We start from the raw sequence: 25,878 nt of genomic DNA on the forward strand, positions 1-25,878 counted from the left end.
TCATTATAAAAAACAAGTCCTCACTGGGCTCACAGTACTCATATTTATGAAATTAGTCCCCAGGTCAGAATGTAACACCCAGTTCTCTGTATCCAGCCATTTAAATTTAACATTATCTGTATGTGCTAAGAAGAAAGATGACATCATAGAACCATACCTCAAATTCTTCAGAAAAACCATTACTTGCATGTAAATCTGCAACATGTTTTGGAAAATGCTTTATTGGAATTGCTCCAACATCATCTTAGGGGTGGGAAAAGACAAAAAATATATTTATGAAAAAATAAAAAGCCAGTGACATGAAGAAGTTTATATGTAGGCAATCCACACAACATCCTGAAATAAAAATTTTGGCATGAACTTTGGATATACAATTCCCACAAAAATAAAACCACTCTTTAACACCATTGACATTCCTAAAATCATTGTCTAACACTTACACATTTCTTAATGACTATTCAAAGAGAAGATAAAGAAAATGCCTTGCTCTGTCTCTAAGACTCCAAAAGTAAGGCCCTGATTCTGCAAGATGCTGAGCTTGCTGAGCATTCATAACTCCCTCTGAAGTCAAGGGAAATCGGAGCATTAATAGTTTGCTGCAAGGTATTCAAAGGGAGAGGGTAGGACCAGGGCTCTAAATAAATACTGGTAAAGAAAGAATGATCAGGCAGAGTTGTCTCGGTGCTTTCGGCTGGTTAGTGTTGCCCCAGGACTCTGATACAGTACATGGACTAGCTGCATAGTCTCAAGCCTATTAAAATAATGCAGCATTATGCCAGTAGTATAATTTTAACTGATGTGTTGCATGTTTGCATTGGGATCCAAAGCAAACCACAACTAATTTTCATCTTCTACTGTGTTAGTGAGGACTTCCAGTAGGAATTTTTCTCCCATTCTCCCAATAATTCTATGATTATCTATTAATAAATGCTATGTTTGATCCTGGGAGTACTGACTGCAAATTTTCACATCAGGCTTTATAATTCAAGTTTTGAGTTAAAAAGTTAAGTTTTAGACTTTCTGGATTTCCATAAAGACAATATCTACATTCTTAACCAATGAATGTGATTCAAGCCACTTCTGAGTTGTGTTACCGCATCCAAATCTTCCATCTGATGCTTATATTTCAGGACGTCTCCTTTTTACTTTATACAAACACAGAAAAACACTCTTGTGTAGAACATTCATTAGGGATCACATCAAAAACCTTTGGGACTTTCAATCTTCCCTTTCCTGCAAATATGCTATGTAAACAGAGTCATCTGTTCTGTTAATTACCTGTTAAAAGATGACATTATTTCAGCTAGTTTTGGTTATGAAGAATAATTTTGGTGTTTTTTTTTTTTTTTTAAAGTCTTTCATGGATTAAAAATATGTTTATTTCATAATTTGTAATTTCATTGCTGTTTCATATGAGAAAGAAACATCAAAAAAATTGAATAAGGACCTGTTATTTACATCAACAGATGTTCAGCATTTAGGCCACCTAATAATTTTAGCTTTCAGTTACAAAGAATTTGTTGATTTGTATTGAGATCCATCTGGTCATCCACTTACATGAATGGATCTGAATACAAAAAGTGAATTTATCTAGTGAAGCCTAAGAGAAGCTGAACAAATGTGTAACACTATCTTCACACTTCAGAAATGAAACCTGGCATAAAGTGTTTATTCTAATAATATGCAAACACAAAACCAGAAGGGAAGGTAAATGACCCTAAGAGCAAGGACTGTACCTTGGTTTGGTGTAATTGCTGTTTTTTTTTTCCCTTGCTAGTGATAATCTCCCAATTCAATCACTTCTGACTCCAGGAATATAGTTTATATCTATCTGGATGACAGGTATCACTTCAAACTACTTAATGGATGATAGTGGGTCCTAATATTACCCCGCAATTCATTATTTGTTCTAAAGGCATCTGTGAATTATACTCTGAAGTGCCAGGGCATTTTCTGTGAATAACTTCAATTCTCCTATCTCTGCCAATGAAACCCCAGAAAAGGAAAACTTAACAGATCTGTGGAGTGTGCTTTTAGTCACAGTCCTAACAAAAAATTAAACTCAACAGTTACAAAATGCTCTTCCTGCTCCATGTTCTTTGCCAGTATTGCATTGCAGTTAGTCTCAATTGTTGTAAAATCATGCTGCTGAAACACTTGTGTAGTAGAAAACACAAAAACTGCTCACTTGGTGCCTGTTGCAGGCAAAATAAACCACAACTATTTCCTCAGTGTTTGCAGCTTTTTCTATAAAATATTTTATGTATTTCAGTCACTTAGAAACACTTTTCTCTCTAAGATGATATTTATCAGTATTTCAGAAGGAAAACCTCCAGCATCAGACCACATATTTTAAGCACTCAGAATAGCTGTCAATGCAATTCTGTCTTATGACAATGGAAAACACTATCTCCCTGAGGTGAGCTGGTCAGGAAAAATATGCAGGAAAATTATACAGTTGCATTGCAATATAGTTAATGATAGTGAGTAAGAGCAGAGATATCCTATAATGATTGCCACTTGCCATTCATACATCATCACGTTTTCTGATATCAAGATATATCCCTGCCTATTAACCAAAGGCAATCAGTATGAGAGGCATTTAAAGATGCCTACAATTCAGTTAAAGCAGCAGCCTAATGTTTAGGATTTATTTAATGAAATTTGTTTACTAGTTATCTACACAAGAGCTGATTTTGCTTCTGTTAGTCATTCCAAGGGAACTCACCCCCTGCGCAAAAGCACACTTTGCAAAAGCATTACTTGTAGAACAAGATATCCTTTTCTTATGGGTGAAATGTGTCTCGGGATCTGCTGCATAATTAATCTATTTAAGGTGGTTTTCATTCTACTGAAAAAGTTGAGGGCTGCACATGCTCTTCCAATACTCTTTGTGGAGGAAACGAAACAGTTTCTCCAAATATGGGTCCTAGCAAAATGAATGGTCACGTTCTATGAATAGGTGACAAAATCAAGCAAAGGCAGAAAACCAGCAGAATATGTTGCTGGTGTAATCCTCTACTTTGTGACAGTGAACTGCAGCTATTTAGTGTAGCTCAGATGGCTACGCTAGCAGCCATTCCTAGTGAGTCTATGGCTAGAAGGCACAGCGTTAGTTTTGAGACAACTCAAAGGTGAGGCTGTTTCTCTTCTGTGTTACTTACAGGATAGAACTAGTAACACTATTCTCTGCCTGTGCCAAATGCTCCTGTGCTTATTAGTACAATAGGGTACAAAGCTCTGGTTTACAGATGTTCCAGTAGGTGAAGAATTAACCTATGGACACATACAAAACTGCATCTTCGAATAGCTAGCACCAATCCACAGAACAGTTGACAAAAAATACCTGAGACTGGGAAGATTGGAGCAGGGGGAGCAGAAATCACTCGAGGTGATGTATTATCTTCTAAATAAAAGTGAGCAGTCTGGAAACATTTCCTAGAGAGGAAAAAAACATAAATAAATATTGAAAAAAATAAAAATCATTTCCTGAGACCTTTTGGAATTCTGGCATTATTGAGTAAGAAAGAAAATCATGGTTTCAAAAACCAATTTTCACAGAGTGTCAAATACTACTGCTATAATGTAAATATTCCCCCAGCGCGCCACCAAATTATGCATACCACTTGAAGATACTACATTAACTCAGCATAATACATAGTTCATGCATCTTTACCCATACCAGAGGCAGAAGACAGAGCACACATCAGACATAGTGAAAGCTGAAAGAGGAACTCTGCATCAGGAGCTACTGTAGATGCTTCATAACAACTCCAAGTACAAAAAATGCCATAGTCTTCCTTGCTTATCCAAACTCACACACATAATTACTGTTCCTTTTTATATGATTGTGCTAGCCTGAAGATGGAGCAGTGTACAAGATCAGTTCTGGTAATTCATAGATAGATCCTACTGCAGACACGGAAATGAAGTAAAAGACAACGTGTCCTGTAACAGACAAAACGGCAGCTCTGGAACTGCTACAACTGGGGCTAAACAAGTCTTTTCACAATTTAATCACAACACTGAGGCACACCTTAACCAAGGAGGACTTCTCAGATCTGACAGACAGAAAGAGGGGAATTTATAACTCCAGGAGATGTTAGCTTTGTTGCAAAAACATTGGAGTATGAATACAAATGGAATCAACCTTAACTATGACCCACAACACTATTTGTATCTGTGAGGTAATCCAGATGTGAAGATAATAAGAATAGCATCTGTTAAGAGTCCAAGCTGTTCAAGGGACTCAATAACCAACTGCTGCTGAAGAACTGCAAAGCCTCTTTAATTGAAAAAATCTCCATATTGATTAGACACGCTAATAACAATCCTTACTCTGGATCACTTAATCTATTTGAACTATTATTCACTAACAACTACATTTAAAAAAAATATGCATCAGGAAAATATTAAACTCATTTTATATTTACAAGATTCTGCTTCTTCAAAGCTGTTGGCTGAAGCTATTGTATGACTGTTTGCTATTCTGTGTGATCGCTTTTATTTTCAGTTCTTGTGCACTGTTTCTGTATCACTCCAGTGATAAAGTCCCTCATATAATTGTTAGAATAAAATTTTGAAGCTACTTTGAGAAATAAACAGGGAGCATGTAGATGTTGACATTTTTTCCAGAACCACTACTGTAGATCATAAAGACTTTGGTAAGCTTATTGAATTAAGCCTCTGGGAAACATGCCCATACTCTCGAAATGTGTTGGGAATTTTCTGTCTGTGTACAATGCAGATTCTCCTAAAACACAAGTGGATAACTGCATCAAAGGGAAAACTGTGGCATGCAAAACAGTTCTGATGATTCATATGACAAATCTGGAGTCCAGCTAGAATCCTCTAAAAGCATACTTGTGATGCTCATAGAGGTGCTTTGCCTTTGCATGACATGTTTGCAGTAAGACTATCCATTATGTACTTAGTTTTACTTATGACAATTTCGGATGCAGATACATGTGCCTGGGGACATATTTCTAATTTTTAAAGAGGCTCTAACATTAGCACCCCAAAGAGTTAGCAGCTGATGAGGCGAGAGAAGTTGTCTCAATGCTAGCACAGTACATAAGAGTCAGTCTCAGGACTGTGTGTGAAATGTCTGTGTGAGGTAGGTAAGTAACAAAGTACTTCAAATCACCGAACACTGTTTGAAAGTGTGGCCCTGCCTCTTTGACACAGAGAAGGCTGATGTACTGTGCTCATTAAAATCAGCACCAGCCAACCAACCATACATGCCAACCAGCCTGACACTTGAGCTCTAAAACCAAAAAATGTCCTCCCCCTAATGCCTACCACTTATGAAATATGATCATAGATAAAGTTTCTGGACTAACATTACAGAGTTTTGCCACCTCCTTGCTTGAGAAAAGATTGAGCTAAAAAGAATTTAATTAGCATAATGGCTTTCACATCTAAGCAGTACTTAAAATGTCTTCATAATGTGCCATACATTCACTATCCCTCACTGAGCCACTGTATCTTTAATCTTTAACAAGTTAATTGTGGCTGAAAATAAATTACCCCCTTAGCACATTTGGGAGACAAATTCATAGCAGTTGACTTAACCTGTAATAAGACTCATAAATAGGCACTCCATCTGCTTCTGCATCAGCAGTGAAAGCCTTCATGACTAAATGCTAATTATCACTTGTTGTTAATGAAAAAAGTGATGACTATTTCAAACTTCAAGACAAAGGTCCCATCACTCAATGTTAACCTGATTATTTAATTTACACCTTTCATCACAGCATTTAGATCTTCAACCTAAAACTGTAATTTGTAATTTAGACACTGCACTTATTCCAACACACTTTATATATGAAGATAGTGCTAAGCCACTGAATTAATTACAGTGCCTGTATCTGTACAGGAAGGCATGCAGCAGCAGCTCCGTGGTTTAACAGGAGAGATACTAGATCTGAATGAATACTTAAATGTGAACTACTTGGAACAAGATTACACCTCAGACTGCAGAGGACATTGTTTTTCTGGTGTGCAGGCTCTTGGACCTTGAATGAGGATATGTGCTGCACATTTCTCCTCTGGGGCAGGGACTGCTAAGAGCTGGACTGGAATTGTCATGGAGGAGAGCAGCACAGCATGGTGCAGGGTGTTCACCACTCACATCTGTTGAAGAAGGGAGCTGAACCTCAGAAGTCAGAGGCTTCTCTGACAGGATGGGTTTGTGCATTCACTGCTTGCCCAGAATGGTCTTAGATGCATGATTATTTCTGCCTGGTTTCAGAAGATTTCAGGATCTTTTCTGCTCACAGGAGGCCAATAGGTAGTTCCAAACACTTACTAGAATTTATTTTTAAAAGGCTCTGATCATTTAGAGATCCAGTGGATGCAAAAGTTCTTTAAATCAACCCTCAATGGATCCAGTGATTCCAATTACTCATTTTATAAATTATTCCAATTAATTTTAGAATGCTTCTTAACTGAAATTTAAATTTCCAAATATTGTTAACACTTTTATTTATAATTCGATGTCACATAGTTAAGAAGTATTTCCTTCATGGAGGGATGAGTGTAGCCTTTGTAAATTTAAATCTGGTTTTAGTGTGTTTTAGCACGTGCAATCCTTAGAGAGGGTTCTCAGCTCTGTTCCCATAAACCTAACAGAGGACTCAAGGCATCAGTTCAAATCATGGACAAAAATATGAACATTCTCTGACAGCTCTGTTTCAAAGATATAGAGGAAAGTTAAAATTTAAATGACTACTCAGGGTGTTGTCTGTCCCTGAGTTGGTCATTTCTGAAGCACTGCTGTCACATAACTTCTAGGAGGCTTCATGACAGCCAGCTGATGTTCAGTATGTCTCTAGATACAAATGGAGCTGGAACTCCATTAGCAGTTTGCTATTCACATTATTAGAGCTAGTCTTTTACTGACATTCACATATCCTTGTGGAAAAAGATTCCTGAATGGCACAAATCTCACTGACAGCTGTTACTATTTTACTATTTTCCAAGCTTTTCTCACAATAGCCATTGTAACAAGTGATCTACACAAACAGCCTGACATTCCTTCCTATACATCATTTAATCAGGTTTATTTTCATTGACGACTTCTATAAACTGTTCCAAAAAAAAAAAGTTATAAAATGTGTAAGTGATTTTCAGTGTATTCTATGTCAGCAGAGAGAAACTTCAGTTTCAGTCACCTTAACAAATACCATTAATTGAAGCCATCCAGAAATGAAAAGAGCAGGGGAAGGAGATTCAAATATCTCTCCTGCATCTATGTTGCAAGGAATCATTCAAGCATATAGATACTGAGAGAGATGGACAGATACGAGATTTGGACAGAAGATTCTCTCTAAAGCTGTAATAAAAAAAATACCTATTGGGACAACAAGGCCATTAAACAGGCAAAAGAATCTCCTTACTTATTCCACTGTAATCTTAATCATGCTGAAGAAATGAAAGGAAAATGACATGGCTTGAAAATTGAATTATAAACACAGAACTACAGTAGTTCAAAACTGTGTATTTTCCTACTGGCAATATTGCCATTAAAAGTTTTCAACCCTGTCAGAGAAATGAATATTTTATCACAGAAAGATTGAAATTGTGCCTAATGAGATAGCAAAGAGATTGGGGAATTTCCTCAAGTGCTGATTAACAATTTCATGTACAAAAAAAAACCACCAAAACCCAAACAACAGATGGTACAGAATTATTTTTCTGATATAAGTCATTTAAGTGAAGAACAAAATAATTTTGTCTTTTTTTTTAACCTTGAGAGGCTGGAACTTGTCACTCTTGGTAGTTACGTGGGTTTTAAACCAAATAACACACCTTTTGCATATCCAAATTAGGAGCTAATAGTACAAACAACTCAAAGCACTATCCACTCAAATATCTGGCTGGGAAACACCAATATAATTTTTTGAGAACTCTTGCCAAAGGAATGCAGAGTTACTTCTTGCAAACCTAAACTTTCTATGACCTTTAATAACCGAAACTAATTGGCTCACATTAAAAAAAACACAAACAAACAAACAAAGCACCCAACCCATTGACAGCTTACATCACGTACTTCAAAATAAAGTAAATCTAACCATAAACATTCTTACAGACTTTATGCTAATGTTTTCCAGACTCAATAAAAAACTGCTTAGTGGTGAACTTAATGTTCTGATTTTTCCCAGGCTCTAAAAAAAAGGTGAGGGTCTTGGCACCTTTGAAAGAGGGCCATGAAGTTCTACCCAGAATACACACTGTTTATGTATGATTCCTCTGAAACAAAAAACATGTTACTGGTGTTATAATGCCAAGAGAATTTCCTTGAGGATTAACAATAAAAGAGCTCCATTTTTTATTTTGTAGTACACCAGAAATACAGAAAAGATTAAATTCAAGTCAAGAAGATATTACTGCTAACGGGATTTCTGTTTTATTTTGAAAAGACCTGTGTTAAAGAATTGTTCATTCCCAGAGAAAGAATACAAAATGAACACAATGTTATTCGGCAAAGAAACAAGCTTGTAACTTGTAGGATTACTAGAACTGAGCTGTACAATCTGGGTCTTAAAATGGATGCTGTTCTTTAGTAAATAGAAGAGATTTCAAATACTATTTATCATCAGGGATGAAACACTGTGGGAAGATGAATATGAATGTTCATGTTGCATAACAAGAAAGACAGGAAAAGGTTCTCAATATGAAAGTGGTTAGCTGGAAATCCTGTGATGGACAGTGTAATTATCCAGCTAGACATATACTAAGAAATTAGTTGTGCAATACTTACAGCTATTAACTACCTATTTAGAAAGAAGAAATTGTGATGAAAATTCATTGCTCAAAAGTGTCTTTAATCATGCTGGGGGCTGTCTGACTCACAAGCACACTTGCCTGGAACAAAGGAAGCTCAAAGTCAATTTCTTAAGTCTAGTCTGTTCAGGGACAGGACGTATTCTGTCCCCATGTGGGGCACTTCCTGCTGGGCCGGTAGGAAACTGGTGTCAGGAGATCGGGGAAAAAGAAAAAAAAAAGGGAAAAAGAAAAAAAAAAGGGAGAAAGAAACTGGGGAAGCATCTGTGAGACATTTGGGACTGCCTCCCCTCTTGTTCATACAGCTCCTGGAAGAACAAGGTCCTGTTCCTTGGTACTAGTTTACATGTGAGCACTGCAGAAGCAGTAACAGGATTAGGTTCCTGGCAATCACAACACAGCAAGAATCAATATGGCAGAATTTTTTGCAACGTATTGCCCCATTCTGATCCACTACTGTGTTTCCTCCCTTGCAGCCTGCACACCCGAGAAAGGGATAGGGTTGTGCATGGATTTTTAAAGTGCTATGAGAAATTAGGCAAACATGTTCCTAGGAAGCTTTTCTGGCTTTACCTAGAACCAATGAAAAACAGCCAAAGGCTTGAGCACTGCCACATACTAACTAGATTCCAGGTATGCTTTTAACTCAGGCCAACTTGCGTTAGATCACGTTAACACTTGAGACAGTTTAGGGTTAGCACAGCATAGAGACCATCTCCAGCTAGTGATGTGAATTCAGACACTGTTTTTCCCCACTGTAAGGGAAAAGACTTCAGCTCTAGAGATCTGTGCCATGCCAGCTGGTCTGTTTTATTTCACAGTATAGATATTTTCTTTTGCCCTCACTAGTTATTTATCATGACTTCTTACACCTATCACTATTTTTTTCTGTCTTATATATTTATTGAGTCACAGAGAAACACACCCATGAGGGAGCCTCAGCATGTACATGCACATGAAATGCATATTTAGTTACCTGCTGAATGGTTTGAAAGGCGAATTTTGGAGCGGCAGAATCACAAAGTAGAACAACTTTGCAGTCACAGAACATCGTGACTACTGTAAGAGCTACTCAGTAGCATTTACACTATTACAGTATCATTAAACTACGCAATTTCTGTCTTGCATACAATGTCAGGTACAGCACACTCCTACTACATGAATGACTTAGTCACACAGTCCCGTTGAGGACTATAGATGATCATTCAAAATTGTCAACTACCTTTTTTTTCACTGTTAAAGTATTGGAAAGACAGGAAACTAATCTGTGCCATGCTATTATTTTTCTTCTCCCTCCTGTTCTTCCCAGTGTTCTGTTACGTCACTTGGCTTTTAAGCATTAATAATCACAGCTAATTGTTTAGTAAAACCTCTCAACTGGAAATAAGCTATTTGCAATGTTTCAATCCTCTGAAACAAACAAACAAACAAACAAACTTGTAGTTGAGCATTTTGGACACAAACCACCTTATTCTGTCAGCTTTGTATCATGCTAAGAGACAAGATCCAGGCTCCCTCCTGTAAACCAGGAGCGGCAGTGTCAATCACATTTTTCAAATCAGAGCTCTTTAGAACTGAAAAAAAAACAAACAACCAAAAAACCACTTACCTCCAGTATATGAGAATACCCACAAGAATCACTAGACAGATAAAAGTCAGGGCTGATACGACCACAAGTGGTATAACTGTCTTCTTCTCTGATTCCAGACTCTCAGCTAGACCAATACGAGACTCATGGCTAATATTACTTGCCTCTGTAGTCAGAGAAAATTGAAACAGTCCATGTTTAAATTCTGTGGAATGCACAACATGAGTGAATGTGTCTTATAAGAAGCCTACTTAATACCACTTACCTCTATGTTTTACTATGTACTGCAGAAAGTACATAAATTTGCAAACCAGCTTACAGAAAAAAGCAGATAGAGGGTAAAGCAAAGTGTTGAAGCTTATGTGACTCGGCCTTCCAGCAGTGGAGACTTCTCTTTTAAAGAATAGTAGATTGTTGTTAAAATATAGGAGAACAAAGTTTTTTAATTTCATCTGTTTATTAGCTGAAAGCCAACTGAGTTAAAGAATATGAATATATAATATTGGAATGTGTAAAGAACACTTTGATATTGAACTGTCACTCATATAATGCAAATCACTCTCTGGCTAATGGCTTAATAGAAAATTTTCTTACAATACTCCCTGTGTGCTTGCCACATTGCACTTAAGCCTTCTGTATTCTAGTACTCATTGCCCATCCTGTAACTTGCCTTGTAGACATATCCTGCTGCCTTTGAATTCAATTGTAGTACTTCCTCACCCAAGTATACTGGAGCCAGAATTAAATTTCCCACCTCTGTCTTTACAGGTGACCAAATTATTATTAAATAATGTCTAGATTTTACATTTCTGTCAGCCTTGTAATGCTGGGTGACAGAAATATTTGGACATAGGAATTTGTAGGAAGATTAAAACAGTATCTTTTACAATCTCATTAAATAAGGGAACACAACAGCGAATGAGACCAACCCTGCATTTCTAATTTTTGTCATACCTTAAGTAGATATTTTAGAACTGTGATTTTGACAAAAAATTACTGATTCTTTTAAATCTGTGCAGTTACTGTGACCTCTGACCATAACATTAGTAAAAGCACAGAAATAAGCACTTGCACTTGCTAGAATGGAACCCCTAGATTTTCTAAGACTGTTTTTTGCTTTTGTGAACAGCCCTAATTCAATGCATGTTCTATATGGGAACAGAATTTTGCTGTTTAGAAATCAGCTGCACTCCATCAGGATTTCAAGGGACCAATTCTAATGAACTAAGATCTTTCAGACAAAAGGGAGAGGGAATGGAGTTGGATCTGGGGTGGTGTGTGGGGGGGGAACCCAACAAATCACATGTTTTAAATAGGATGTCAAATCCCAGCTTCACACAGTACAGATTTCCAGGCAGCTCTTTGCTTGCTTCCATTTTCTTGAGTTTAGAGGTTTTCAGGGCTTTATATGCAAAACCATCTAGGCTCTGATCAGACATCAAGATCAAACATCTTCTTAGTTTTAGTTCTAAGTACTCTAATACCCAAATCAATTACTACTCCTTAAGTCATGTAGCTCAGTGGGCAAAGTGATTGCAGGCACAAGTTGCTTCTGAAAAAACTGTTGCCAAGTTTCTGGTGAGTAGGCTAAAATCAGTATTTCCTACTGATTCCAGCAGAAACCAGGTGTACACATTAGAGATCAGAATATGACCCCTTTGAAGCATTCGTACTTGCTTATCCAACTCTGGATTAATTCACAACATAAAACCCAGCCTTATCTGTGTGATGACAAGGTTCCTTCAATCTGCATGACCAAGTCCTATTAGGATTCCTTCTACAGGGAATGAAGAGCAGGCTTCACCTGTTATGGAGAGTTTCTTGTCCACTTGGCCATTACTCCAATGATGGCAGCTGAAAAGGCAGTCTCATCTATAGTAAGCATCTTTGTTCCCTAATAATTGATGTATTTGGATCCTTTGCATGTTTCTTTATATTAATTTCTCTTACAGTTTTTCAGCTGAAGTTGAAAGATTTAGGTAGCCATAGAGGTCTTATGCAGAAAGCCTTCGTTAAGAACCAGCATAAATATGCATCAGCAGCTACAAAAACTGAGAAAAGTTTCAATGACAATTTTTCTGTAATGGTCACAAGAAGAAGACATTTAATAAATTTCTGGTGAATTCACTGTAATGTATAATAAGTTCTCTGCTGAGAGGTTTTTTTTGTTTTTTGTTTTTTTTTCTCTTTTTTTTTGTATAATTTCTTTATAATTGAATTAAATGAAGATGTCTTTGATTTACAAGAGACCATGTTAGACATGCTCACATTGTATTTTCAGTTTATTAAAAGACAGTATTTGGCATCATTTATTGGAAAAAAATAATGTACATGAAATGATACTGTATAGTGTCTTTCAATAATACCTACAAGAGAAACTCTAAGTCTGTTGCACTACTACTTCAGTCTCTTATAATCCTTTTTACTGTTGATAACAATTAAAATGACACCCATATGTAAACTATAAATCTCTAATGGTAACACTCACTCACATTAGTACCATAGGTTGTGAAATATTGATGTTATTTTTTTCTGATTTTTAAAGAAATATGTATTTCACATAATGCAGTAAGTACTTACCTACTGAACTAACTCACTTATTGACTCAATTTTATAACACCTACCTTCTTAGAACTCCTACTAATTTCAGTATGTTTTTGATTTTAATTTTTGTTTTCCATTTTTCACATTCTACTAGGCCCAGCTACACAGAGTGTAAATTTGCCACTTTTTCATATTAGTATTCTAATATGAAAATATAACTCTAATGTACATGAGTAATACAACCTCATGTGATTTAACTGTGCATTTGTAGGACCGGGCCGAAAATTTCCCATGCTCTGTGGATGCCATTCTTTAGTGGGTTTAGTTGAATGATACTGCCCTCTACAGATGCTGTTAGTACCTAATTGAAGTTCAGTTAATTTTCTAAAATACCAATTTAACCTTGTTCTTTATTCTGTTTTGCTTTGTCTTTCAAACATCATAGATAATTTCTGACTTTTGGATTTTCAATACTCTAACAAGAGACAATGGAAATAACGTGTCTGAATACTCTGTGTTTTCCATAACACATTTTTCAATACACAAGCATGTTTTATATTTATATTTATCCATGTGAGGTTCAGTTTTGCTTTCTGACCTTATCCTTGGAATCACAGATAACAAATACTGTTGCTGACTTTAAGAGAACTAAATAGGAAAGCAGCACTAAATAGAAATAGGTACAGGAGAATCTGGCTCCAAGTATTTTGGAAATATTCAAATCTGGTACAAAAAATCTGCATTTCACTGAAATCTGAAGGTGGCATACAGGGTAAGAAAGAAAATGGATGTTTTTTATGAGTTAAGATGAATCAGAATCAAACTGAAGCATCTTCTTCCTTGCCCAATACATCTTAGAAAACAAAACAAAACACAAGGAGAAAATGTGCTGCTGTAAGTTAAAAACCAGAAACTCAGAGGCATGGTTTCCTCTGGTGCATTTCCATAAAGGCAGCACTTGTCTTTGTGCAGAGAACTTAGGTCCCTCTTAAACCTTTAAAACTAAAATGAAACAGTTAACATTAAAACAAATTCTGGTTTCAGACTGAGCACCACCCAACTTCTGCTGACAGTACACATCTATCCAAAAGCAGAGTATGAATCTTCTTACTGAAGAATATTTCAGGTGCAGTTTTAAGTAGCCAGAAGTAGCATTCACATGACAGACAGGTCAGCATGCACCCCCTGTTCCCCAGTGCTTCCTTAATCACACCCCCTGGCACTGTTCTCCTTCTATTATATGTAAATAAACTTCTTATTCTCTATGGCACAAAAGTATCCTCTCACAGCTTTCCATGCTATTCATTAGACTTATCCATAACTAACCTGCCTCAGAGATGTTGAATACTGATGGGTGATCACTAGTAACAGATGAAGCTGATGACTGTGATGATCCAGGAGTTAATTCTGAGTTACCTGCTTCAACTGCCCCTTCAGAGTCTCTCTCATTAAGGTCAGGAAAACTGAAATCTGTTGAAGTTTCATTATCATTAAGGCTATCTGAGGTACCTTGGCCAGAACCACTTTCTTCATCACTTGTAAAAACAGCCCAAGACTTAGACTCTGACGTGTTTTGCAAAGGGATGCTAGCAGTCTCAATGTGGTTCTCCAAAACTGTTAGGTCGTTGTGCTTCTTAGGTATCATGCTTGCTGTCAAAGTTGGTATGGATGTATAATTATGCCTGTCCATGGCACGGTTCATCTGACTGTCTGATGCAGCAGCTGAAATTTTCTCTTCTTCTTCAGGTTTCTTAGAATGTGAGCTTATAATTAGGTTACTCTGATCCTTGTTATCGTTTACCTCTGTATCTTGTTCCTCAACTACCATATCCTGAGCTTCTCTATGGGAAGTGCATGAGATACAGTTACTCACAGGGAAGCCATCGTCATATTCATCGTAGTCATCCTCAGCTACAGAAGGCCACAAATCAGTACTGGACATTACACTAGGAGACAAACCAGAGGATTCTCTGGAAGGAACTAGCAACCTACTCAAAGTTGCAGGGATCTCACTTTTGGGAGGAACGGCTGTAACGGAAATACGTACATTTGGTAAAGGAAGAGTGTGATGAATGGACATGTCAGAACCAGAAACAACTGCAGATATATTGACAGGATCAAAACCAAGTGTAGAACTTGAAGAGACACTGGCAGCCTCACTTCTTTCAAAAACACTTGAAGAGATACGGCTGTCTGCTACATGTGATAATGTAACACCTGTTAGGAATGGAGTTGTTACAGCATTCACTGCTTGTGGGGGAAAGGCATTTGTGTTTTCTAAACTGGTCAGCTGGAATGAAGCATCGCTACTGTACAATGAAGGCATAACCTTCTGAACATCTTCACTGTTAAGCACACTGGATGAAACATACTCCTTACTTGCATGAGAAACAGGTAAACCTTGAAGTGACGCTGTGGGCTTACTAAAAGTGTTGGAGAACATACTGTCAACGGAAGGTGCAGGTGTAGAATGCAGCATGGTTTCAGTTGTAGCAGAACCTGGTTCCATTTGATGCAACATATGGTCAAATGTAGAACTATCTTTATGAACCCTGGAGCTTTCAGCCAATATTGGATCACTAGGCACAACTGCAGCTGTGTTAAGCAGAGCACCATCGACAGAAGATTGTAAGGAGGATTGCAGTAATGCTTCGTTATTTAATGTAGCTGAGGTCTCATAAAAGTACGGCTGAGTTGAGGATAACATTTTGCTATAAGCAGGGGTAGAGAGAGCTTGATCTGAGCTTGCACTAAGCATAGGTTTAAGCAAAGTGTCATCAAAGGCTGGAGTTGTAACATGCAAAGGCTGAACGGAAAGGTGGTTTTCTGTAAGTTTACTAATATCATGATCAAATATCTTAGTAGTGGGAAAAGCAAGAGAGACTGGAAGGATTCCCTTTGTGCTAGAAACAGGAAGTAGGCTTTCTTGCAGAGATGGATTCTGCTTAATTACATCAATACTAGAAACAGATATAAAAAGTTCAGGTATCGCTTTACTTTCAGCATTGGAAGCCATTTCACTTAAAGAAGAGGAAATATGCAGTTCTCTCTCATCTCCATCTATAACATCACCTTTATGAAGTATCTTATTAACGTCACTAAACCCAGATGATTCATATGTAATTTCATTTACAGAATCAGAGGAAGAAACGTTAAGTACCATCAAAGTATCTGTATCGGGCAAAAGGGACTCACTACCAGAGTATGCTTCAGACCAATCCATATCACTAGATAGAGAGCGTGTAGGCTGCAGCAAAGTATCAGCTTGTGATATTACAGAAGAAGGTTTATGCACCAGTACATTGTTATAGCTGCTAAATAAAGGATCTTGACGGAATACGTCAACAGAATCGTGCACAAATTCTGCAGAGTCATACGAAACAGTAAAGCTTTGGAGGGAGCCCACATTACTAGACAAAGAATAAGGAAGTTCAGACACTGTAGATAGTACATGCATATTTAAATCACTGCTGGATGGTTCAACTTGAGAAAACATATGAGTTCTATTATGACCAAATATCAGTGTCTCTGAAGCAGCATGAGTAGTCTGATGTGACATCACATCAGCATATTGAGCAACGCTTGGCTGTATTAATGCATCACCCTCTGCCAATGTCAAAGAAGCATGCAGGGACACCTTATCACTTGCAACAGCTGGAGTAGCACTTTGTGGAAACATTTGAGAAACTGTATACAAACGGTGAAACATTTTACTACTGGAGGAAGCAGAGGAAAATGTAAGCAAAGGTACATCATCATAGGAAGACAGGGTGGGTTCAAATGACACATCAACACTGGGAAATACAGGTGTAGCATGCAAGGTCACATCACTATCTGATGTAGCAGGGGTAGTGTCGAGCATCTGAGAGTCAAACAATAAAGGGGTGACTAGAGGAAACACTTCACTACTGTAGGAAGGTTGAAGAGGTATCTCACCATTATAGACTGGTTGAGTTGTCTGAGAGAGTACCTCACTGGCAGCAGAAGCAGAACCATATTCTCCAGAGCTTGAAGGGATAGAGTGAGGTGATAATTCAGCAGAGGAGAAAGCAAAGGTAGAATAATGTGGCAATTCTAAATCCGCATGTGAAGTGTCTTGTGAAATCACTGGGCTGCTGGAATAGGGCACTGTAGCTGGCTTTAACCCCTCTACATAACCATCTGTGTAAATGGTCTGAGACAATTGCCTCCTATGCGATGTATCAACAAATTGAGCTGTCTGATCCGTAGCATCATGAAACCATACATTTCCATCAGTGGAAGAAGTATGCTTTGGAGACTCATCAGAGCTTGAGGGTGCTACACCTTCTGAAACATACTTAATGGAGCCTTGGGAAAGAACATCATGCATGCTTATATCTGGGCTTCCTGAAGGAAGCTCTTGGGAGCTCTCCTCCGTAACCAGCTGTACTGAAGAAGTGGTAACAACTGTACTCCAAAAGTCATCAGATTCCTGATTAGGTTTAAAAGGAGTCAATAAGAAATCTTCCTCGCTATGGCCAGTAGTGGTTATTCTTGTTGGTTCAGTGCCTGAAGAAAGGTATATGTATTCTTCTTCTATGCCTTTGGTGGAGTCAATGAGTTGAGGAGGAATTCCAGTAACTCTTTTGGATTCCAAAAAAGGATCTTCCTCTTCTTCAGAATTTTCACCAAGAGGTGGAGAAGTAGGGTAATAAGCTGCTTTGAAAACATCATCCTTACCATGCAATTCTTCTTCTCTTGTTAAGTATCTATTTGTTTTAGCTTCACTGGGTCTTGTCCCCATTTTTCCTTGGCTGTAGCTGGATGTAGTCACCTGGACACCTTTCCTTATTTGGTTTACCATACTGTCAGTGCTAGGAGTCACTGCAGTTTCTTCATTCACCTCTGTTTCCTTTTTCTCAACTTCATCCTTTGAAAAAATATCATAGCCGAAGACAATTAAAAATATAGACACTGTACATTAATGAAAACCCAAACTGCAAAAAAACCACATTTTTCTGGCTCCATAAAAACAAAAGGCAAAACAAGACAACACTTGAGAAGATCTCTTAGTTTTAAAGCAAAATATTTAGCTTCAAGAACAGGTATCCTCTCTTGAAAATATTACTTTGCAGTAGAAACAAAAAATCCTGTATCACAACAATTTCTTACATAGTGCTACTTTTACCCTGAGAGACAAAACCAACTCACAGTATTTATCTACTCTATTAAAAAAGCTCTACCTCTTTCCTAATAAAATGCAATTGTATATGCAGTACACACCAATGAAAAAATGGGTTTGCTATCAGAAGTTCTTAGAGATTTGCATTAATATCCTGCTCTTAATTAAACTGTCATAGTAACAGAGTTTTTAAAATATATTGATGACCTGTCCTCAAATCACAGTTTCACAGTATCACAGTATGCTCGAGATTGGAAGGGACCTTAAAAGATCATCTAGTCCAATCCCCCTGCAGGAGCAGGAACACCTAGATAAGGTTACACAGGAATGTGTCCAGGTGAGTTTTGAATGTCCCCAGGGAAGGAGACTCCACAACCTCCCTGGGCAGCCTGTTCCAGTGTTCCATCACCCTCACTGAGAAGAAGTTTCTTCTCAAGTTTAAGTGGAACCTCTTGTGTTCCAGTTTGGACCCATTACCCCTTGTCCTGTCATTGTTTGCCACTGAGTAGAGCCTGGCTCCATCCTCGTGACACTACCCCTTTATATATTTATATACACTAATAAGGTCACCCCTCAGTCTCCTCTTCTCCAAACTATAGAGACCCAGCTCCCTCAGTCTTTCCTCATAAGGGAGATGCTCCACTCCCTTAATCATCGTAGTTGCCCTGCGCTGGACTCTCTCCAGCAGGTCCCTGTGCTTCTTGAACTGAGGGGCCCAGAACTGGACACAATATTCCAGATGCGGTCTCACCAGGGCAGAGTAGAGGGGAAGAAGGACCTCTCTCGACCTACTAACCACCACCCTTCTAATACACCCCAGGATGCCATTGGCCTTCTTGGCCACAAGGGCACAGTGTTGGCTCATGGTCATCCTGTCGTCCACTAGGACCCCCAGGTCCCTCTCCCCTACACTGCTCTCTAACAGGTCGTTCCCCAACCTATACTGGAACCTGGGGTTGTTCCTGCCCAGATGCAGGAATCTGCTGAATCTTCAATTTCTGGAGAACATTTCAGGATGGTCACCATGACTGTAATAGTTTCACAAGTGTTGTGAGTGATACCACTTGCTCCCTGTTATGATCCTTTGTTTGGTTATCATGAATAATGATACTTCGTGAAAAATCTGTGTTGCGAATTTTCATTTCTAAAGACAGATCCAAAAGGGGGGGGGGGGGGGGGGGGGAAATAGGCCTAAATACAATCATGATTTGGGCTGTTCTTGAGGATCTAAGTTCAAACCTTTTTACCCCCTCTCCAACTTACCCTGCACTAAATAAAAAAACACAATGCGGAAGCATCTAACTTGCTGCACAGGCATTTTTGTTTTGACCTAGAAACAGCAGTGCTCACAGCTCTCTGTTGTGCTCCAATCTAGAACTGCACCAGAACCAAACCTGTCCAAGCAGCACTCTGCAAACTAGATTGAGGGGTGCGTTCAGTTTCTGAAGGGACTTGATTTGATAGCACACATAGCCCTAAGAGACACCAGCAGGACAGAGCCTCTTGCAAAACACAGTTGCAACTCCTTTTTCTTTTGAAGATCTGGCTTGGTGATGTGGCAGCAACACCAACCTGTCCTTATTCAAAAGCATAATGTTGAGAGAAAACACCCAGAAGATAGGAGACTGAGACATAGTTATCGGTCTAAGAAATCCTCAGTTTCCACTGTATTTTAGACTGAGTACATCTCCTACTCCAGTACCAAAGTGAACAGGGCACAGCAGAGAGGAGAATGTAAAATCAACAGCCTTTGAAAGAAATGGCCAAGATAAAGCACTGCTGAATAAATTGTTAACTAGAGCACTTGCTACTAGGAGTTGTTAGCTTTTAGTCAGTCTCACCAGAGTGAGAGCTTTAACCGCTAAGCTAGAGCTATGCTTCACACTGCTGTCCTTTTTTAATACCAGGAACCCCTTGTGCACTAATAGAATATAAGGTACCTCAGATATGACTTTCAGGTTTGGATTTCATACTGAGAACTAAATATGTAAAATGTCAGGACAGCAGCAACTAGACTCTGTGTCCTCAAACTCAGACAGCACTAGAGAGGCCCTTGTTTCTGAAAATCTACTTTCTGTAGAGCAATGCCTGCACTTGTAAACTTTCTTGGTTCAAGTAAAAATCAGTTGACATTCACTGGCACTCAGTTCCTGTCCTGATAGATACAATATAACAATCTAGCTACACAGTTTACATCACCAGAGAAACAGCTGTATTATTGTTTACTCAGTGTCCACAAATACAAGGAAGGGTAAAAATAGATAGCCAGGTAAGCACAGACTGTCTGTTTAACTAACAAGGACTTGCCACTCAGTGAGAATATTGTGGTCATAGACTGAAACTATAAAATAAAAATTCAAAGGGAATACTTGGTACAAATGTAGGTTTTACCAAAGGAACTGTCCATGTTATAATATCGATATTACAGATTCTTAAAAACATAGTTGTGGTATTTTCATCTCTCTCCTTGCTGGGACACCACAAACCTAGTTACCAAATATGAAGTCTGCAGAGGCTATCACAAAAACATCCAAAACTGTATAAAATAGAGTTATACTGTAATGTCTAACTTGAATTTTAGAAGTAAATGAACCTCCAAGAATTCTGGAGTAACTGTTAAATTCACCTGATAGCACACTCATAGGTGACACGTGAATATTACTCCTTCGGACAAACTGTCTTCTTCCTTTAGTTTACTACATGGTAAGTAAGTCCACCATAGAATAATTTGGGCTGGAAAGGACCTTAAAGATCACCCATTCCCAAACCCCTTGCCATGGGCAGGGATACCTTACACTAGATCAGGTTGCTCAAAGCCCCATCCAACTGGGCAATCATAAGCAAGCCCAAGCCAGATTTTTCATTAAACAAACTAGAAAACCTAATGCTGGGTGCCAGCTTTGACTCTGCTAAATGAACAATTTTGTCATTCATTTTCATTCAGAGGTGACAGTAACTTGATGCCCCATTTTCAAAAATATTTAGGGATACCCTCTGATATCACTTACTTCTCCATGTATCTCCGGCACCACAGGACTAAATAGAGAGATATCTCTAGTTGTCTAGAGAGAAATATAACTGAAAGAGAAGGCTGTATATGCATATATGAATATGTATATATGAATGCAGAAAATACATTCAGTTGGTGACATAGTTTTGTAATTTTTCATGGAGTATAAATTCAATTTAGTTGAAATGTATGCATTTGAAACACTCTCTTAAATATAAATGAATGCTATACCTCATATTCTTCAGTTTCATTCAGTTCAGGAATGAGGTCAGCCTCTATAAAACAAAAATACACACCATATAATCCAACATTTCAAATTCTCAGAATTACTAATTCTGCAAGGACTCAACTGATTAATTAATATATTTATTGAAACCCAGTCTAAGATGTTTTATAGGACTGTGTTTGGAGATTGTGTTGAGGACTAGCTTGAGGGGTAGCAAAGTTCATTCAGACAAGAGACGTTCAGCCACAACAGTTTTGCCTGCCTCTAGTCTGATACTTCAACACATGTTGGATCTGCACTGAGGAACCACATCCTGGTCAGGGAGAACCAAGTTTATGAAAACGTTTTCTATGAGAAAGTACAGTTTAATGCAGAAATATAGATGAGAGAAAAAAAGGTAATCTGTGCACCCAGGCTTGGAGTTAGGTACTAGCACAACAGCCATGCCACCATGTTCAGTGTGCAGTGGAGCTCCTTGCCTCCATCAGGGCAGACCAAAGAGACCCACCCTTCCTAGAGTCCAGCACTGTTAAGGCCTTTTTCAAACTCCTCCTCCACTTGATTTAATGTAAGGACATGAACCCACATGTATCACATTCTATAAGAAGTTCCCAATAAACAGGTATGAGGTGCTCTGTGAAGAGCTACTCTAAGGCTTTTGAGGCCTCCTCACTTTTCATAAATAAGTAACAGCTGAAACAATATCAGTAAATGAAACTCCTACAGCCTAGGTGAAAAATCCATCTGAGTTTAGAGTTAGTCTCTCACCTTCTTTCTGTCTGTCTTTTTAGCTAAATCCAGTATTTTACTTCTGATGGTGGTCAGGAAGGGAGGCTTCAAAGCAGGTTGCAAGAAACCTACAGATCTCTGGTAGGAACTGTCATAGATCTCCAGTGATGAAATCTAATACCCCTTACATAGCATTAACTCATCTGACTGCTGCTTTGAGCCACAGAAAGGTCCATTCCCTTTCTAAATATTTCTAAGCCTTTCTCCTAAGCAATGTTCTAGTGCTCTGCCCAGACACCAGTGCTAGCATGCATTCTGAGGGCTGATTTGCACTAAGCGAAAATGCCAGTCCCTAAGCCTGGGAAGCAATTCTAACAATAGCATCACAGAGAGCTCCATCTCTGCATTTCCTCCACAATTCCCAAATAAAGTTTCCTTGGTATACTAGTACAAAGATGTCATCTTTACACTTCTCATCTCTGCAAGTCAGATGTGGATCTATGACTTAATTTGTATTCTCTTTGGTCTGTCTGCATCTACTTTTCAAAACAAGGTGAGACATGTTATATGCACTACATAAAGTTTATCAAACTAACAAGCTCATACAACTTGTAGTTTATAGCATGTAAACAAATTTTCGCTTCACAAAATCTTCGTAAGCTGTTCTTTTGTAACAAACCTTCATAAATCACCGAATACTGAATTAGCTTTTCATTAACAAGATAGAGAAAAATGATCTTACCTCTGACTCCTGGAAGCCTAGGAGTCTCCAGGGCAGGGTGGGGAGGGGAGCAGAGGGGAGGAAGGGGTGAGGAGATAATGATATTCCCTGGCTTCTCAATGATATAAATCAAATACTGTAGTGATTAGTTTGAAAGTCTTCTCACAGTAGACCCATACCAGGTATTATGTACTCAATAGACTTCTCTGAAAAATATTTTTAACACAGAGGAATTCCGTCCATTCTTTCTGTGGTCACTATTCTTGAGTTGAGCTTTAATCAGACTCAGTCAGAAAAATAAAATATGCACATACAGTATACAGTAGGGTATGTGCTCTCATATAACACCAGGAAACTACAGCTTCTTGCTGTTTTCCCCATATATAAAATATACATTAACGGCACTAAATCTTCAGACATTTTACAAACTCTATTTAAATTTAGTTGGTCACAAAAAATGTATTTGTCAAAAGCATTAGAGACATACACTTATAGAAATTCTGTCAATCCTGTTGCTGTGGTTTTGATTTGACAGGAGATGATGCAAATTGCTAACATCCCCCAGCCAAGAAGAACCGCACCCTCCAAAAAACAACCCATTGATGTAGGTTGATGAACAAGCTTGTTTATTTTTAATGGAACCATATATTGAGTATTCTGTAGCTTACATTTTAAAAGAAAATAATTAAATAATTAGTTAGAAAGTTTTTTAGAACTTTTCATAATCCATTTTAGTGGCAGATAGAGCAGACAAAAAAAGGTAACTATTTCCCTACATTTATGTTCAATGCAAATCTTTAGAAAACTCTCTTAAAACAGCCTGATTTGTAATTGTAGAACAACGTGTACAACACAAACTGTTTTCATTTCTGTACTGTCTTAGGTAATAAACTGCATGTCAAGAACAAAAGTTAAGCCTGTTTCTTCTGATTAAATTAGTTTTCAGATTTCTACATTTATCAACACAAAATTAGGAAAAAACATCCCCTAAATGAAACATTTAATATATGCTTAGCATTTTTTAGGACAAAAATCACAAAGACAAGGTACAAAGAAATTCCATAGTTAGACCCTCACAAGGCATCGCTGACAGCATGAGCTGCCATGGAGGAGACAGCATTTGAGAGCCTTGTCCCAGCATGGGTTTTTTTTTGATAAACAGCAACTCTACGCAAAGGAAGATGAGAGGAGAGATATACTCTTATTTATCATTTCCTGTGTCGGCAAAAGCATGTAACACTAGTATTAACTGCACAATAAACTACTGCAGAACTTTTAGAGCTATACAGATGTTATCTAGAGAGTCAAAGCACACATTTAGATAGTTATTCAAAAAACAATTCTACCAGAAAAAAAAAATTAAATTGGTAAATAAAGACTGAATTTTTATCAAAGCTGACTAAAACACTATGTACATGATTCCTACCATTTTCAATGCAGGTTGTGTAGCTACATCCAGTGACATTTACTAAATGGAAATGAGCTGGAAAGCATTTTAGTGTGCACACACACTATCTTGCAAGATAAAAGCCTGCCACTCAGAACAGTTCAGGAAAAAACAAAAGAGGTCCCAAATTAGGGGTCTCAACTATGATCATTTGCCTAATGTCATATGAGAACTTCGGTGGCTTCCACATACTGAGGCAGAGCATGGCCTGAAAGAGGTCCTTCCTCTTATGAAACACTGCCGAGAACGAGAGGGTTTAAACCTGGTCTGTGGATCACCCAGAACCTGCAGAGCCCTTACGAACCACTTGCACTCAGACAGGGTGGGGAGAAAGTAAGAGAAACATCTTCTTTTGCAAGATCACAAAAGGAAAAGGTTAAAACAATGGTTGTCAGTTTTCTGAACACCAGATTTGTGTTGCACAGTATACTCAAACTTCCTTCATTAAAAGTAAACACTCCAAGGTCGGAATTCTTCCTGGAAAAGCCTCATCTAATGCTTTTCCATGACTCATGCCTCACTTTAGCTCTTAACATGAACATTAATGGGTCTGGAGGTGACTGCAGTGAATTTCATCTTAGTTAAACTGGCTTATTCAGGGTAATTCTTGAAAATGAAAGTTTTAGTTTATGCTTTATGTGAGTCAATTTTATTTCATGTCTTCATGGTGAAGGTAACTTTTCTTTCATAAATTCATAAGCAGGAGCTCCAAGAAATCCCCTTTTGCCTCAAGATCTATAAAGCAGATCACAAAACCAATTTGATGTTATAATTGTAACCAGCAAGTTGCTCTGAACAGATCTTTGTCATTAGATATCTACATTCTTGCATCTCTGTTGTATAATACTTGCAATATTAAGGTACTAAATATGAAAATATTTGCAGTATTTGCAGCAGTTAATTCAGAGGTAAATAATTAGTAAAAGTAAGTATGCGAACAAACATTAATATTAGAAATGAACGGAAGCTTTTTTTCATATTTTAAAATTATATTCGGGGTTACAACAGCATCTATAAAACTTACAGAGTAATGCACACCCATAGGAATAATACTAATTAGATGGGAGGGATTTTTCCCTGAATTTTCCTTATCTTACATTTTAAGATGTACCACTATGGAAGCATGAAAATAAAAGAACACAAAGTACATTTAATAACTTTATGTCTATTTTAGATTGGAAATATCCCAAAGAAAAAGTTTTCTGAAACACACAAAATACTAATTTTGCTATTTCATTTTTACTTTAAAAAATTTCCCTCTTTTTATTTCTTAATGTAAAACACCCTTGAAACACTTCATTTGACCTGAAATAATCTTCCTCAATTTTGAAGCTTTTGGAAAACTAAATGAAAGCATTAGACACACCTCAATCTATTACAAATTTTCAGGAGTGCCTGAAATAAAAAAAAAAACAAACAAAAAAAAGCAGGTATTTCTACAGTTGTGATAAGCAGATTATTTAACTCTCCTCTTTACAATGCTTTATTTAAAACCAAGAAAGCTCATGATTAGAATATACTTGTATGCATTAATGCAACATTAAGGAGACATATTTGAATGTTCAAATGACAGAAGACACAAAAATGCCATTCTCATAGTTATGATAACCTGCTTATAATTTATACAGATACACCTTTACATTGTTACTCCTCCTAGGTATTCTTCTACTCTATTTTCTCATT

General features: G+C 37.7%; 1 protein-coding gene across 1 annotated transcript in view; it reads right to left on the reverse strand.

The window, feature by feature from the left end:
* The window catches only part of PTPRZ1 (protein tyrosine phosphatase receptor type Z1), a 66,271-nt gene that overhangs the window by 21,211 nt on the left and 19,182 nt on the right, over positions 1 to 25,878 (reverse strand). Inside the window, exons 9-13 of the mRNA XM_057415799.1 lie at positions 21,304 to 21,347; positions 14,246 to 17,810; positions 10,397 to 10,541; positions 3,347 to 3,438; positions 158 to 243 (exon numbers count right to left, since the gene is read on the reverse strand). Of these exons, the coding sequence (XP_057271782.1) occupies positions 158 to 243; positions 3,347 to 3,438; positions 10,397 to 10,541; positions 14,246 to 17,810; positions 21,304 to 21,347 (3,932 nt within the window). The remainder of the gene's footprint in view (positions 1 to 157; positions 244 to 3,346; positions 3,439 to 10,396; positions 10,542 to 14,245; positions 17,811 to 21,303; positions 21,348 to 25,878) is intronic.

This window comes from Pezoporus wallicus, unplaced genomic scaffold, assembly GCF_028554395.1.
Source record: "Pezoporus wallicus isolate ANWC-B61680 ecotype Strahan unplaced genomic scaffold, APGP_CSIRO_Pwel_v1 contig_6966, whole genome shotgun sequence".
Taxonomy (NCBI): domain Eukaryota; kingdom Metazoa; phylum Chordata; class Aves; order Psittaciformes; family Psittacidae; genus Pezoporus; species Pezoporus wallicus.